This window comes from Colius striatus, chromosome 1, assembly GCF_028858725.1.
Source record: "Colius striatus isolate bColStr4 chromosome 1, bColStr4.1.hap1, whole genome shotgun sequence".
Taxonomy (NCBI): Eukaryota; Metazoa; Chordata; class Aves; order Coliiformes; family Coliidae; genus Colius; species Colius striatus.
In genome coordinates this window covers 80967663-80982177 of record NC_084759.1, presented here as the reverse complement: position 1 = coordinate 80982177, position 14515 = coordinate 80967663, and the positions used below count along the sequence as shown (strand labels likewise).

Sequence of the window (14515 nt, the reverse complement as noted above, 5' to 3'; positions counted from 1 at the left end):
GCCCCATGTAAGAACGAACTGCAATATTTTAACAGCAAAACTGTGCAATACAGAAATAATTACACTCCAAATGAATTTTCTTCCAGGTTTTCCAGTATGAGTTTGGAATTCTACAGAGGCTATTTGGATTTCATGAACAGTTTATATGTGCGAGATGCAGCAAAATTCTTCTTTATGTATTCTTAAAGATCTTAGGAGTGCTTTTTTTTATTTGATTGGTTTGTTCACATTAACAGTATCAGGGCAGAGAGGATAGTAGGTGTTGAAGGAAAAAAAATAATTATGGTTCAGGATTGGAGTGTTTAGGGAAATAGTGTACTTTTTATTCTACCTTGGAAATGTACAGAAATGCACAGAATGGTTATAACCTTCCTACCTCAAGTGGGATCTTTTAAACACAGAAAGCAAAGTTTTAGTCAATACATAGCACAGTCTTACAAAAATATAACTTCTTCGACACGACAAACAGTTAAAGAAAAACGTTTTGTTTCAGATCATAACTACAATGCAGCCTAGCTTCCACTCATTTTTACACTGCAGGTGAACCCATTGAAGAAAGAGCCCCACACAATGTGGTCAATCTGTGGCAACATGATCAGGACTCATCCTACTCATGTATACATACTCGCCTCCAAATATTCACTACTGGTGTACGTAAATCTAGATCATGCCCATACTTTGCCTTCTAAAACAACCCTTTTTTTTAATAACCTAGTGCTTCTTGTAAGGTTGAAGGTATATGCCCACAAGAACATTGTTACACTCAATTTCTTGCACTGTGCTGGGATGGATAACCAGCATTAATTTTCATGCTGATGTAGTTCAAAGTGTCTCTATAACCTACTGTTAAATCCACATCAAAATCCAAATAATCAATACGGCAGCAGCTAAAGAATTCTATGAGGTGAAAGGTCAAAGATTCTTCTCCTGCAGAAGAGATTACAGCAATGATGAATGAAACTCGAGTAAATAAACAAAATTTAAGACTAGCTTTCCTCCCTTTGCAATGAAGAATTTAGGGTATCCTTCCAGAAGTTTATTTTTCAGCTATGCACTTTTTCTACATGGAAGCACTGCAGTGTTCATTTAAAAAAAAACCAACCAAACAAAAAACCCCTCCATCCTTGAAAAGCATCATAGATAAGAAAAATCTGATGTAGAAACAAAGAAATCCAAAATAAATTCCATGGACCATCTTTCAGGGACAAAATGCTAAAGATGCCTCTTTTTAATCAGTTTGTGAAGATCTACAAAAAAATAAAAAGGATCACATTCTAAAGGTTCAGTGCATTCAGCAGCTATACAGTTTTGCTGCTTATTCATTTTTAAGTTGACTTTCAAAAATAACACCCTAAGCTCATCAAAATATACATTTTTGATTTACTTTTAAATTAAAATAATAATAAAAAACATTTAAAGAATTCACGATCAATAACATGAGTAAGTTTCAGGATCATCTACAGCATATAATTTAAAGGTTCAAGATGCCAATATGCAGCACGTGGCAGGCCTATATGCTCCATGCAGCATGTACATTTAGGATAATCTCCAATGATCTTGATGTTCAGATGTTAGTTTGTTTCTTCCAAATAGTGTAGAAAACCCATCTGGAGAAAATAAGCAGTTAAGGAAAAAAAAAGTGTAAAGTTTGCAGTACACAGTTAAAATGAAAGTTCTTTTCACTTGTATTTTAATTTCCACTTGTATTTTGAAAACATCTGGTAACTTATAAAGATGAGGTAGGTAAAAATCTTAAGTGAAATTTCCTTAGTCTCTTTTTGACTCAACAATTCCAAAGAGCATCCTGCTTCCACTGAAATCGAAACCCTTTGTAAACTCATCTATTTTAACTCCTCCTGTAGACTTTCAGGTGCATTACAAACTACAGAAGTACTTTGGGAAGAGTGAGAAAAACTTCAAACTGGAGTTCCCCAAGTTAAGAACCCGGTTGCTCCTCTTCTCAATTATAAAGTAGCAAGCTTGAATAGGGAAGAGATGTCCAGTGACCCGATTTGTGAATCCCTAACAGACCCAATCAGACAAAAAAAATCAATATTAAGATATTCAGTACCTGAACACTAGGTGTCCCAGTATCTTCTTGTGCAAAGATTAAATGTCTACTACTACTTAGCTGCCTCAACAGGGGTTCTGTTTAGGGCTCATTCAATAATTGCATCTAAATTTTGCCTAAGCTTTTCTCTAAAAGATTCTGTGGTGCTTGCCTTCAGTACCTGAACACTGTTCAGAAAGTAGACCTTTATTACCTACACTGTTCAAGAAACGAATGCAGAGCAAGTAACAACTCTATCAGTGCTCCTTCTGATGCTCTTCTGGGGGCAGATGGACCCAGCTTCAGGAACATCCTAGAAAAGCTATGCTCAAGACACAGTTCACTGCATACTTGTAGCAGGACAGGATCCTGCTAACAGAACTGCTCCCCAGGAGCTGTCTTGCCATACTTGGCCCATGAGAGGACAGAGCTACATAATTCCACTTGCTTCTGGAGAAGTGGACAGAAGGCTAAGACATGAACATCAACTTTTTCAGAGCAACACCAACAGCTGCAGAGTAAGACATAGATTTCTGGGACTTATAACTTAATAAAACCACAAAGATATACGCTTTTCTGCTTCCACAGCCTCTTTGTTCCCCATAAGGTCCTGGTGGAGACAGAGACACATGTGATTTGCTTAAAACAGAAAGCTGGCTTTTGTGTCAACGACTACTTGAATTTCAGATATTTCCCACAGGAACACTGGTAAACATAAAAGTCTCAAGTAACAATTACACACAATAACACTTTTGAAGTAGGCAGAACAACCATAAAAGGTGATAAACCATCTTCGTATTCTGTCTTAGTATACCCACACAGGTAACTTTTGGTCAAGATTACCAAATGAACATTTGCATAAGTGAAGAGAGTTGTTCAATGGTCAAGAGATTTCAGGTACTAAAATGTCACAAACATGTTACACTCTTCAGAAAGAGACAGTCTTAATTTTTTTACTTGTCACAATTCTATTGTAAACTACTACATCTCTTAGTCATCTGTGAAACAGCATTTAGGCACAACCTTCCATTCAGATAAAGATCTCCAAGTGGGAATATGTAAGTTTCAAGAAAGGTGATTACCTTCATTTCAGATATAAGTTAAGAGCTATCAGAAGTCCAGGCCCAACATTAAAAGTTAGAGTACTTACTTTGGGCTCATCTGAAGTCACCAAGATGACTTCTTTTTTAACATTCCTGTACCGATATCATTTTATCATTAATTCATTCAGGAAAAGCAAACTAGTAAAGCCTGATAATTAAGAACTGCTCATTTTAAAACTCTGACATCTATTTAATGTCCAGATTTAATAAGTTTTAAACAATAAGTATTTTATTTGCTAGCTTACTAGAAACACTTCAGTGCATTTTTCAAAGAAATGAAGTAATATTTGCTACTCAATTCTTTCAGAAACATTTTGCATACCCTGAAATGAACAATGAAAAAAGTATTTACAAGACTTTTTGAGAGTACATGTTGCATTAGAGCCTGGAAGTTGTAAAGGCAAAAATAACTTCACCAGTTTCTCTGAATTGTAAGCTACAAGGGCAAATATCTTTATATCCTCTCAAAATCTTCCTTTTAGTCTCAAAAATACTAAGAAAAAAACCTAAGTTCCACTAGGGAGGTGACAATAATGAAAAACAGTATGGAGTACAGAATAGCATTAAGAAGCATCAAGATTACAGACAGAAAGGGAGGCAAAATGAATACAGAGGACAGAAGAAAGGCTGTAGTAGAATTTCATATGCTTAACTTATTACAAGTAAGCAGATCCTGGAAAGATCTCTCCTTGACAGAGAACGACAGCTATAGCAGGCATTATCCTGCAGAAACATTCCTTGTGAGATCAAACAAAAGTGGTAAATGCTCAAGGCAAATGCAGCCAGCAGAACCACCCTATAGCAGATAAAATTCCTCTCTAAAGCTAGTGGCTTGAAGCCCAAATTTCTATCTCCTTGCATGACTTGCTCATCACTTATGAAATGAAGAAATTCTGAGGAACTGTTTTTAGGAATGGGATGTTGCTAAGAAGCGTGTATCCTTCTCCACTTAGAATATTTTTTTCAGTAACTAACTAGCAATGATTGTTAGGAATCCCTTTTCCCATTAAGAATCCAGTCTGAGCTGTATGTTCATGAACAGATCTATGAGAGAATATTTAAAGATCTGGATCATGCTAATCTGTAAGAAGTTAGAGGGGTTTTTAGTGAAAAAAAAAGAAAAACAAGATACATCCTTGCCAGAACTCCCAGGCAGAATTACTCTCATGCAGTTTATCCTACATCACATAAACAATACACTTGGAAACACTCAATAGCATTAACAGAAACATAGCCTGATCTTGAAAGGTGTTGATCATATCACCAGCTGTGAATTCATGGCACTTTTAAAAAAATAATACCTGCAATTATCCTCAAAATAAAACTGCAGCAATTCATTTACTATGAAAAAAACCATTAATAGTGTTTAAATTACAACTGCTTTCTTGCACTTGGGTTCGTTTCCTCCAAGCAATCTAGGATTGATTTATTAATATACATTCTCCACTCTCTCAGTCTTTAAGGATACAATTCCATGTAGGAGGGAACGCAGACAGTTTCTTTTGAAAACTCCACAGGACAATAAAGCCTGCTAAGCTGTTCTTCGTACAGAGTCAAGGCATCTGTCAAATTGATACAGTTTCCCTGAAGAAAAAAAAAGTCACAGTTACAATCAAAGTTGCAGATTAATATACATATATTTTTACATTAATGCAAGGCTTCCACATACTTCAGAACCAGATCCATGCTGTTCTTAGTATTTAATATTTACAAGGAAATTACTGAACAGCTTGTCTAAATTCTGCCTACAGCAAACAACAATTTATATCTTTTCAAGAAAGCGTAAGTATGGGGGGGGATTGTATTCTCATTAGCAGAAGCAACCATTACACTAGGGCTTCCAGTTAAAACAGACCACCATGTGTTGTTTACCTATAATATCTACCCAATAACCATTTTCTTTATGATTGCTCAAACATATTAAGCAAACAGTACTACAACATCCAGATTTTCTCAATTATTTAACATTGCCTGGGCCTTACAACATTTAAATGAACTATTATTTTAAACTATTGTTAAAACAAACCAATAACCTATTCATTTTAAATAGATTCTTCCCCAGAGCAGTATGACAAAACAAATCAGATTATACAGAAGTTCTGTCGCTGCAGGCCACATTGTCTTAAGTTTGTGTATCGTGCTTCTAAAAAGAAGTGACTCCTATAACATTTTTTCCCTTGGATTCACATCTTTTTGTTAAAGAATATTAGTAGTATTTTCTGAAGAAATAAAAATCAGTGCTTAGTTGATTTCCCTCTAATAATGTGTCTATCAGACACACTGAATTTACACTATTTCTTCACAAATATTACCCACACAAATCATTCTTGGAATACAAACACATAAACGATTAGTAGTGCTAAGGAATTTTTAAAAGGATTTTAAAACTCTCTTAATTATAAGCACAACCTTGTCCAAGGTGAAGTATTAAGAAGCAGAAGTTATTACAACATAAATCTGAGACTCCTATTTAAAGTCCTAATTATTATTATTAATATTAGAAAATATTATCCCTATTCATAATTGGTTTCAAGACTTAGCCATAACAGTGAGACCATAGAAAACCCATACTGAAGAAACACCAAACTACCCAAAGCAATAAAAGGTAGTTGTGCAAGTTTCATTAAAAAATAACTTGTCAAGCTTATTGTCTATGTAACTGAGTAGGCTAACTGATACTTTAGGACCTGAAGTATAAACTTCTCAATGAGTATAGCAAATATAAGTTATCTGGACACTAATTTAAAATGAAGCTCCCCTGTATGGTTTACAATTTACTCAGCGTTGGTTTTCCAAGTAAGACACTGGAAAAAGGCCCACTAAATACAAACGTACTGTTGCTGTGGCATAGTAAAGAGACAAGACATACTGTAATATTGGTCAAGCAGGAGATGATGTTAATGGTCCTTGTCACACTGACAGATGAACTTATTTGTGGTCTTCTACCTTTACCACTCATGACAAACCTTCAGTTCAACCTATAGGCCCAAACAAGATGCCCAGCCATGTTGTATGTGTAGTAAATGCTACACATCAACAACAAATACAACAATGATGAATCTTTGACCACGTCATGTGTATACCTGGTCATACATGGAGTAGGATTGGACATCTTCAGGAGATGCATGTCTCCCATCTTTCCATAATGGTTGGGTTTATCAGCTTATACTAGAAATGTCTTTTACATGGACATTGCACAAAGCTCAATTTCTTGTGCTTTCTAATCAGTAGAAACAGAAGAATTAACTAGCATTTCCCCAGTTACCATGAAGACAAATATCCTCAGCTTTCCCACATATTTTAGCATTCCTAGTGACAGAATAACATTTACCTCAGAACACAAAAAAGGCAAACAAAAGGGAACTTTCAACATTAATAAATACACATTTCCTAGTAATCTAGCACAAGAGCCAAAATGCGCCAAAATGTTGGCAAGAGACTTGAAGTACAGAAGTCTACCATTTATCTCAGATGACAAGAACATTAATCTCAGTGATACAAGGATATGCACCAGACTGAAACAGGTATAGCTAAATCAAAAAAGGGATGAAACGGTCATTCACAAATACAGGCAGCTGCTTGGTTTCTAGAGGACTCTTTCTGTTCATGACTGGACAGGCCAAAAGTCTTCCAGCATACGCACTTCCAAACAGAGTACTGCTTTTGATCTTTAAAAGCCCTAAACTTTGCAAGAAAGAAAGAACAAGAAAGCATAAAGTAATAGGCTTCACCTACGCAATGGCAGTATCTTTCCTCTGCTCTCTATGACTTCTGGAAATGTTACATGCATGCACATATATAATTTTAGGGTTTTCTCCAATTACTAAGTGAGGTATTGTGTCCCTTCCTGCCCTAACAGGTGTAACTCACATCTGACTGTGAAAGAATGCAGATGGTTCAAGAGAAAAAAAACCAAAAAACCCCAAAACAACAGATCTAATTAAAAACTATAGATCTCTAAGTCACAGCTTATTCAATATTTTAAGACCTCTAACTTGAAATGAAGGTCAACTTCTATAGGATCCCAGGGACAAAGGATTTACTCATCACTTTCAAAATGTCTGCACTACCTATGTTTAACATTCGTGCATTGCTCTACTAACACAATATGAAGCTTTAAACTCCAAGACAAAAATCTTTAAGAAAGTTGTGTTACTGTTTAACTTCTGCTTTTTGGGGTTCCCAGATTTTTTTAAATAGACTTAAAATAATTAAGTGCATACAGATGCAACAGAGTTAATTTTCACAAAGCAAAGACCTAAGATGAGTTTGATGGACAGGTACCACCTGTGCTCTTAAAAACAAGGAGGCCAAAAAAAAAAACCACAGAGGTCTAAACAGGCAGAGATCTTACTTGAAATCAGTCTAAACAGCTCCAGCTACATTGCTTTTTCCATGTAACAGCAGACAACAGCTTTAAACAAGTGCATTATGCACACTGCAACTTTTATTACTAGCTTCCCCCCCCATAATGTATTTAAAACATTTATATTTCCAAATGAAGTAAAAAGGTTTATCATCCTACTTAGAAGAAGTCCTATACTCAGCATCTTTTTTTAAAAAAAATTTGTTCTTGAAAGCTCTCCTGCAAAAAAAACCAAACTCCTCTCTTTCAAAAGCAGTTGCAGAAAACGTATGTTTGATTATCATTTTTATCATATGCCATGATTATTTGGTAAAGTGAGATGGGATGCTTTATACTGAAAACATAATATTTGGGTCTGAGTATCAGGAAACAAAAAAGATTTGTAAAAAGGTAAGAGATGAATGCTAACTGAGCAAAACTGCACAAAGCACAACAATGAACAGATTACTGCAGTGCGTGTTTAGTAACCTGTTATTATCCAGGGGACTGCAGCAGTTACTTGGTTCAGCCACCCTTTACAGAACATGTAATTTTCTTTCAACAAACCAAATGCAAAAGAAAACTAAAAAAACAATCTTTGTGTGCAATTTGAGTCACAAATAGAAGACGCTGCTAGGTAATTCATGGAGTATACCACTATTATGGAGGAAGTTTAATAGGACACAGAATGAGACAAACTTTCTCGGCCTGTTGCTTCAATTCATCTCTTCTCCCTTCTCCAGCAACAGGCAAATCACTGCAGACAGTGTGGAAAACAAATTACAGGAACAATGAAACATGCCAATAAGCAATTTCTACTTATCAAACCAACAACTCCTCAGTCTCCAAATCAACATCTTACCTAAATGTTTAGAAATCCCATCTGCCTGTTCTATTAACCCTTCCTTCTTGAGAAGACACATCACAGGATTTTTTAGCTCTCCACAGTTACTTTTTTTTTGTTAATTATTTGTCTTTACTCAACAAGAAGTCCAGAATTCAAAAAATGAAATCTATAAAACTTTGGTGAACTTATTTCAATAAAAAGGCTATCGAAAAAACCCCACTATTATTAACCACAGCTTTATCACTTAAGACTATGGTGTTGATAATGTCACACTTAGATATTCTTGTATTACTAAAATACAACACAAGAAATCAAGCCCAGAATGTATCACAGTGACCCGACTAACAACCTACATTCATTTTAATTCCCCCTGTCTGAAGAAAATACCTAGGTGGTAAAGTAGTACACATTTTTGTTATGAACAACAATCATAGAATTGTAGAATGGTAGGAGTTGGAAGGGACCTTTAGAGATCATCTAGCCCAACCCCCCTGTAGAAGCAGGTCCACCTGGATTGGGTCACACAGCAACATGTCCAGGTTGGTCTTGAAGACCGCCAAGGAAGGAAACTCCACTGCTCCGTCACCCTCATAGTGAAATAGTTTTTTCTTATGTTTAAATGGAACTTTGTGTTCCAGTTTCATCCCATTACCCCTTGTCCTGTTGCTAGATAAAATAGAAAAAAAAAGGATGTCCCAACCTCCTCATACCCATCGTTTATATACTTATAAATATTAACAAGATCCTCCCTCAGTCTTCTCTTCTCTAGACTAAACAGCCCCAGTTCCTGCAGCCTTTCCTCATAAGAAAGATGTTCAATCTATATATGTAGATAGTAACTAATATTGAACAGTGTTTAATAAGGTTTAAAGTTGATGCCTCAGCAATTATACTTCTTCAAAGAAGTAGGCTGACACTGGTCAGTCAATTTTCAACACATACAAAAACCTTACTGAACTCCTCTGTCTGCCCTTCCTTCCTTCATCTTTGTTTCAAACAGTTTGACAGATAAGAAATCGGTGAATGCTGGAATTTTTTCTCCTTAACAAGCACATCTCTGACAGAAAAGGTATCTGAGGTAGTTTTAAACTTTGAGATTAACCACTCTGTATTTGTAAGATCTTAAGACTGAGCAATTGCTGAACTGTTTCACAGCCTTTGCACTCTCGAGTGTGCTCTGTGCTTGCACACACTTTGAGGTGTCATGCCTTTAATAAGGGATACATGCTATACTAATATGGGTTCAATTTTCAGATTTCTACAGCACAACGCACAACAAATTTAAATAATACAGTCCCTTAAAATAAGTAGTTAAAAAGGGAATGTTGCAGCTAATCCTGTAAGCTCCAGTTAACTTTACCAACTTGTAAAGGGAATGTATCCATCAACTGGTTATAGGCTGAGTTCAGGCCACTGTGCTTCCCTCAACCATAAAAAGTAACCTTGTGACTTGAAAGAATATGTAATGGTCCCTTTCCATACTTACATTTCCATTTCCATTCTTACATTTTATTCTTACATGTCGTATCCTACATTTAATTTCTACTGAGTACTCTTGTCTGCAAAAGTATACTACAGAAGTTTAATTTTTAATTTAACATTGTTTTCTATTTTTATTTTGTAATGACAAGTGCCAGAGTTGAACAGGGTCAAGAAGACTGTGGGTTCTTTTCTCACTTCAGTGACTAAGAAACAACAAAATACATAAAGCATGAAACACCTAGCATCAAAGTTAGGCTTGATTTTTGCATAACAGGGATGGCTTTTGCGGAGACAATTGAGGCAAATCTGACCGACATTATCTCCACAGGCCAAATAATCAATTGAAACCAAACTCTCAATAACACAAGAAAATGAGAATCTTCAAAGGACAGACATTTCAAACTGCCAAGAAATCACACAGGCTCACACAATGATATGCATCCATTCTTCCAGTCTCCTTTCATATTGCAGTCAAGGAGAATCTTGCTCCCTCTTTAGAAGTGCTAATTAGAAAACCCACACAGCAGCCAAAAAAAGGAGTGTAAGTATGGAGCAACACTACAGTGGTCTGGACATTTAGAGGGCAGGACTATGCTGTATTAGAGAGTGGGCAGGAAGCAACAGCTTGGTGAAGGGCCACGTGTGCATCTGGGAGACATCTGATTCCTTGCACCAGTGGTTAGTGCTGTTTATTGGAACCTCAACCTGTGAGTGGTCTGAGAGTTTCTATCCTGTCTGGGTTGGATGACCCACACTAGAAAGGAGTAAATTCCTGTTCAGAGGTATTTTTAAAGATTCCACTTTATAAACAGGATGAAAATTATACCCTGTTCAGCCTCAAAGGATTAGATCAGCAAAGTAAAAACTTAGCACAGAAAAAGGTATTTTCTTAGCTACATGGAATCCAGTGACACAGAGACAACCTTACAGTCTCTGCATCTTACAGAGCACAATTCCATACCTAGTGGGACAATCCTCACATGCAACTTGGAAGGTACAGGATGCTGATGGTTCAGAAAAAAAAAAAAACAAACACACAAACATATCACACTAGTATCTGCAAGTACACGTAGTCCACTGAAGCTGAAAGAACCACTTGGGCTATCTACAAATACAGGCTTTTAGAAGGTGCAACAGCATTAAAACACTGAACATGCTCAGAAACAACTCACTGGGAAGGTCTGTTAGAGAGGAAACAAGACTTTGGAATATGCAAGGTTCTTACATCCTCACTGACTTCCACTTCTCTGTCCTGTGGTGGTTGAGAACTTGCACTTCTAAATGGCCCCCCCTTGGGGAAGGCAATACTGAACACTTCACATACCCAGACTCATTATATCACTAAACATCTCAATGTGCCAGCTACAGAAAAAGGAAGACAAGAAATATACTAAGCCCTATGACTCTGAAGCATCAGAGTACTAGGATTATGTTTTCACATGTTTTATGTACGTTTTCACAAAAAAAAAGCTTCAAGTCTTAAACTTACAGACAGGACTGCAAGTTCTGGAGGCTAAAGGCACTAAAGCTCTGTCCAGGTCCTATGCAGGCTGCAAGATTCTCAATAAGGATGATACTGCTAAAAAAGCAAGGACATGAAAACCAAGACTGCTACTCATATGGAGGCATTCCCCCCCCCTCCCAAATATACTTAAGCAGACTTAGAGCAGATGAGATTCTGTCTTTTCAGAGCTAAACCAAGCAAAAGTCCCTCCCTCATCTTAAAATTAGCTACATATGTTCTTGCATCCCCTAGGAATACAAATAAATAGTCTGAAAAGTCTTTCGCAGGCAGAAACTCCCTCTAAATGTTAATAAGCTATAAGGCAATATCGGTTCCCAGTCCCCACCTAGTGGTGAAAGTATATTCTGCATTGGCATTTGGAGACTGCTTCGATGATTACCATGGCACCCCGAGCGAACAATCACGACCACTTGTCAGCATGTGAAAAAATTATTCTTTTTTGTAATGTCAAATAAATTAGATCGAGTTAGGCAGCTCTAGACCCTGCCTGATGACAATTCATCCGAGGAAGAGAATATTTTCCAAAACTGGTGCAGAGCTCAATGAAGAGGTGATAAGCATTTCCGTTTATTTTTCCCAGAAGTGGCATTTAGACAGTGAGGCAGAAATACAGGATGCAGAGGCTGGCATTCAGTGAACAGAATTCCACTTTTGGGTAAAGCATTTATTGAGCACTGAAATAAATGCCATTCTAGCATGACGCACAAGGTAACCCCTGCAAGTAGTACTATCAGGGGACAAGCTATGAAGTACAGAGAACACAGAAGTTCTGAACAGTAGCACAACATAATGTCAAGGCAGAAGCAGCAACTATAGCTACTGGCCAGTAGCTAGCAAGACTATGAACGTTTTGCAGTATCTTTCCTATATTTCCTCATGATAGCAAAAGCCAAGCTCTAACAAATAGATAGACATTCCCCCCAGTCACTTTTCCTGTTGAAATTTAACACACTTTATGTTTTTCATATCCAAAACGCACTTTGTGAAATCTGGGACTGGGGAGAGGGCACACAAAGTCCTAGATTTTAAATACACCATCACCTTAAAAGGCATGTGACTCCTCCAAGTACAGTACAATCTGCTACCTAAGATAAGCATCCTGGAAGTAGACAGTTGGAATAAAAGTAACTTAAGTTTCCAACATTAATAGACACAGCTAAAAACCCCTGGAATTTAACAGCTAACACATCAGATCATTCAAAACCATTTATGAGTTCCCAGCACGTGACTAAGGCTCAGTTGCCAAAGTCCATAGCATCCATATTTGAATTTCTGTCCATAGTCTAATCCAATCCTTTGGATATCCTGCTTCAATTAGTTTAATTCAAAACCTAACTTAAACGAAGTTAGAAACAGATAATTTTATTTAAAGTACCCCTAAAAGTCTGTTCTTCCTACGATCAGACTACTGAATTCTTTGAGGGTTTTTCAGTTTACTTTTAAGTCAGGTACAACTACATGGACCATGGGATGGACTGGTTAGTGTATCAGTAGATGTATCAAAAGCTCTGATAGCTGTTTTTCTCCCAGTATTAATTATCCTTTTTTCAACACCCTCAGGGAGATTAAGTTGCCAGAGTATAATGCTTCTATATTCCAGCACTTTCACTGGCTACCAGTTAGTCACAAGTTCAAATTGAAGCCAGTTCAATTTTAATACTGTATCCTTCTCATCCTGCCATGTCTGCCATGCCTTATTGTTTTGGGACTGAGAAACTGATACTGCAGTTTCACAAGGGCTTAAACCCTCTAGGGCCAGTTCAGTACTGCTATCTTTTTTTTCCTGTGCCTCGCTTTGTTACAAGTATGACAACTGCATCACAAATGCTTATTCTGTGCAAAAGATGTAGTCTCCTTGCAATATCAAAGTCTGTCTTAAATATTTCCACTATTAACAGATATAAAAGCCATTAAGATTTATAGTGTGGTACAACTATATTAGTCATACCTTACATTTCAACCACAAGATAATTTATCTTGCCCATACAACCACGGCATTTTAAAATAAAGTAGCACATTAAAGCTGCCAAAAGCCTCATTCTTTGAGTTTTGCATTTCTTTATAAGCCTGTCCAATTCTACAGTAAATCAGTTCCTTTACACATTTCAAACTCTATGCTGATAGGAATAGAGTTCAAAAGCCTAATTTCAGCTAGTTTATTTCAGAGCTTAATAAGATTATTTTGGAATGCTGTACCTAGATGTTTCACGCATCAGAAGCCTAGTTAAGGTATGGGCATGACAAAAGAAATGTAACTTCAGAAACCTGTACTTCACTCAACCACCTGCTGTGTCTTGTCACATTTTTGTACAATTGTGCACAGCTCTGACATTCTGAATTCAGGATTGCACATGGAAAGCATCTTCAGATGAAAGCTATACCACAATTATATTATCGATGAGGTGGTTATACTGAAGCACGTACACAAATCTTAAATTGCTTATTTTTAAATAGAGTTGCATTAAAAACTTCATACACAAGGACAAAAATCTTACCTCTATGAAATACTTGACAAAATGCCAGGCATTGTAACATTCAAATGGTCAAAACCAGTAACTTGCATTAGAAGTGGACAGCAAGTAAAAAGAGAGTATTTACTCACAAATTACTTATTTCCTAATCCCAGTACACGAATGTCAAAACTTTACAACTTTATGGATGACAAGTTTCCATGTCTTACACTCTACTATTGGAGACATTACTTTAAAAACCATGTATCTGTTTATGAAGTACATCTGTTCTGCTTTTCGAAGAACTGATTACAGCTAAAATATTCTGTAGTATGCCTATCTGACTCTTGAAATGATGCTTTTAAATTCAAAGACACAAGTGTAACAAATTCAGCTGAAATAACGAAGAGAAGGCAGTTCACAAAGCCCAAATTTCATGCAAAAATATCTAATAAGTCTTAAAAGGAATTAATCAGCTTGCTAGTAGATTTTTAGTTAGTTGGTTTGATTTTGTCCCCATCCTTCTTTTTTACATGAAAAAAGCAGACTGCCATACAGCTACAACAATACTCTTGCATCTTGATATCATACCTGTGTGAAGTATTTTCCATCGTGTTTCAGCACTTTCATGGAGAGATCAAGAATCAACCGCAAAAACTCCCATGTGGAATCTGCATATAAAGTATGATTTAAGAAGAGAACAGCACGTTACC

General features: G+C 36.5%; 1 protein-coding gene across 1 annotated transcript in view; it reads right to left on the bottom strand.

Moving 5' to 3' along the window:
• Window positions 1-293: 293 nt before the first annotated feature.
• The window catches only part of SMS (spermine synthase), a 45301-nt gene continuing 31079 nt past the window's right edge, over window positions 294-14515 (bottom strand). The window contains exons 9-11 of the mRNA XM_061999542.1: window positions 14394-14473; window positions 4622-4737; window positions 294-1607 (exon numbers count right to left, since the gene is read on the bottom strand). Coding sequence (XP_061855526.1) covers window positions 1565-1607; window positions 4622-4737; window positions 14394-14473 — 239 coding nt within the window. The 3' untranslated portion in view covers window positions 294-1564. The remainder of the gene's footprint in view (window positions 1608-4621; window positions 4738-14393; window positions 14474-14515) is intronic.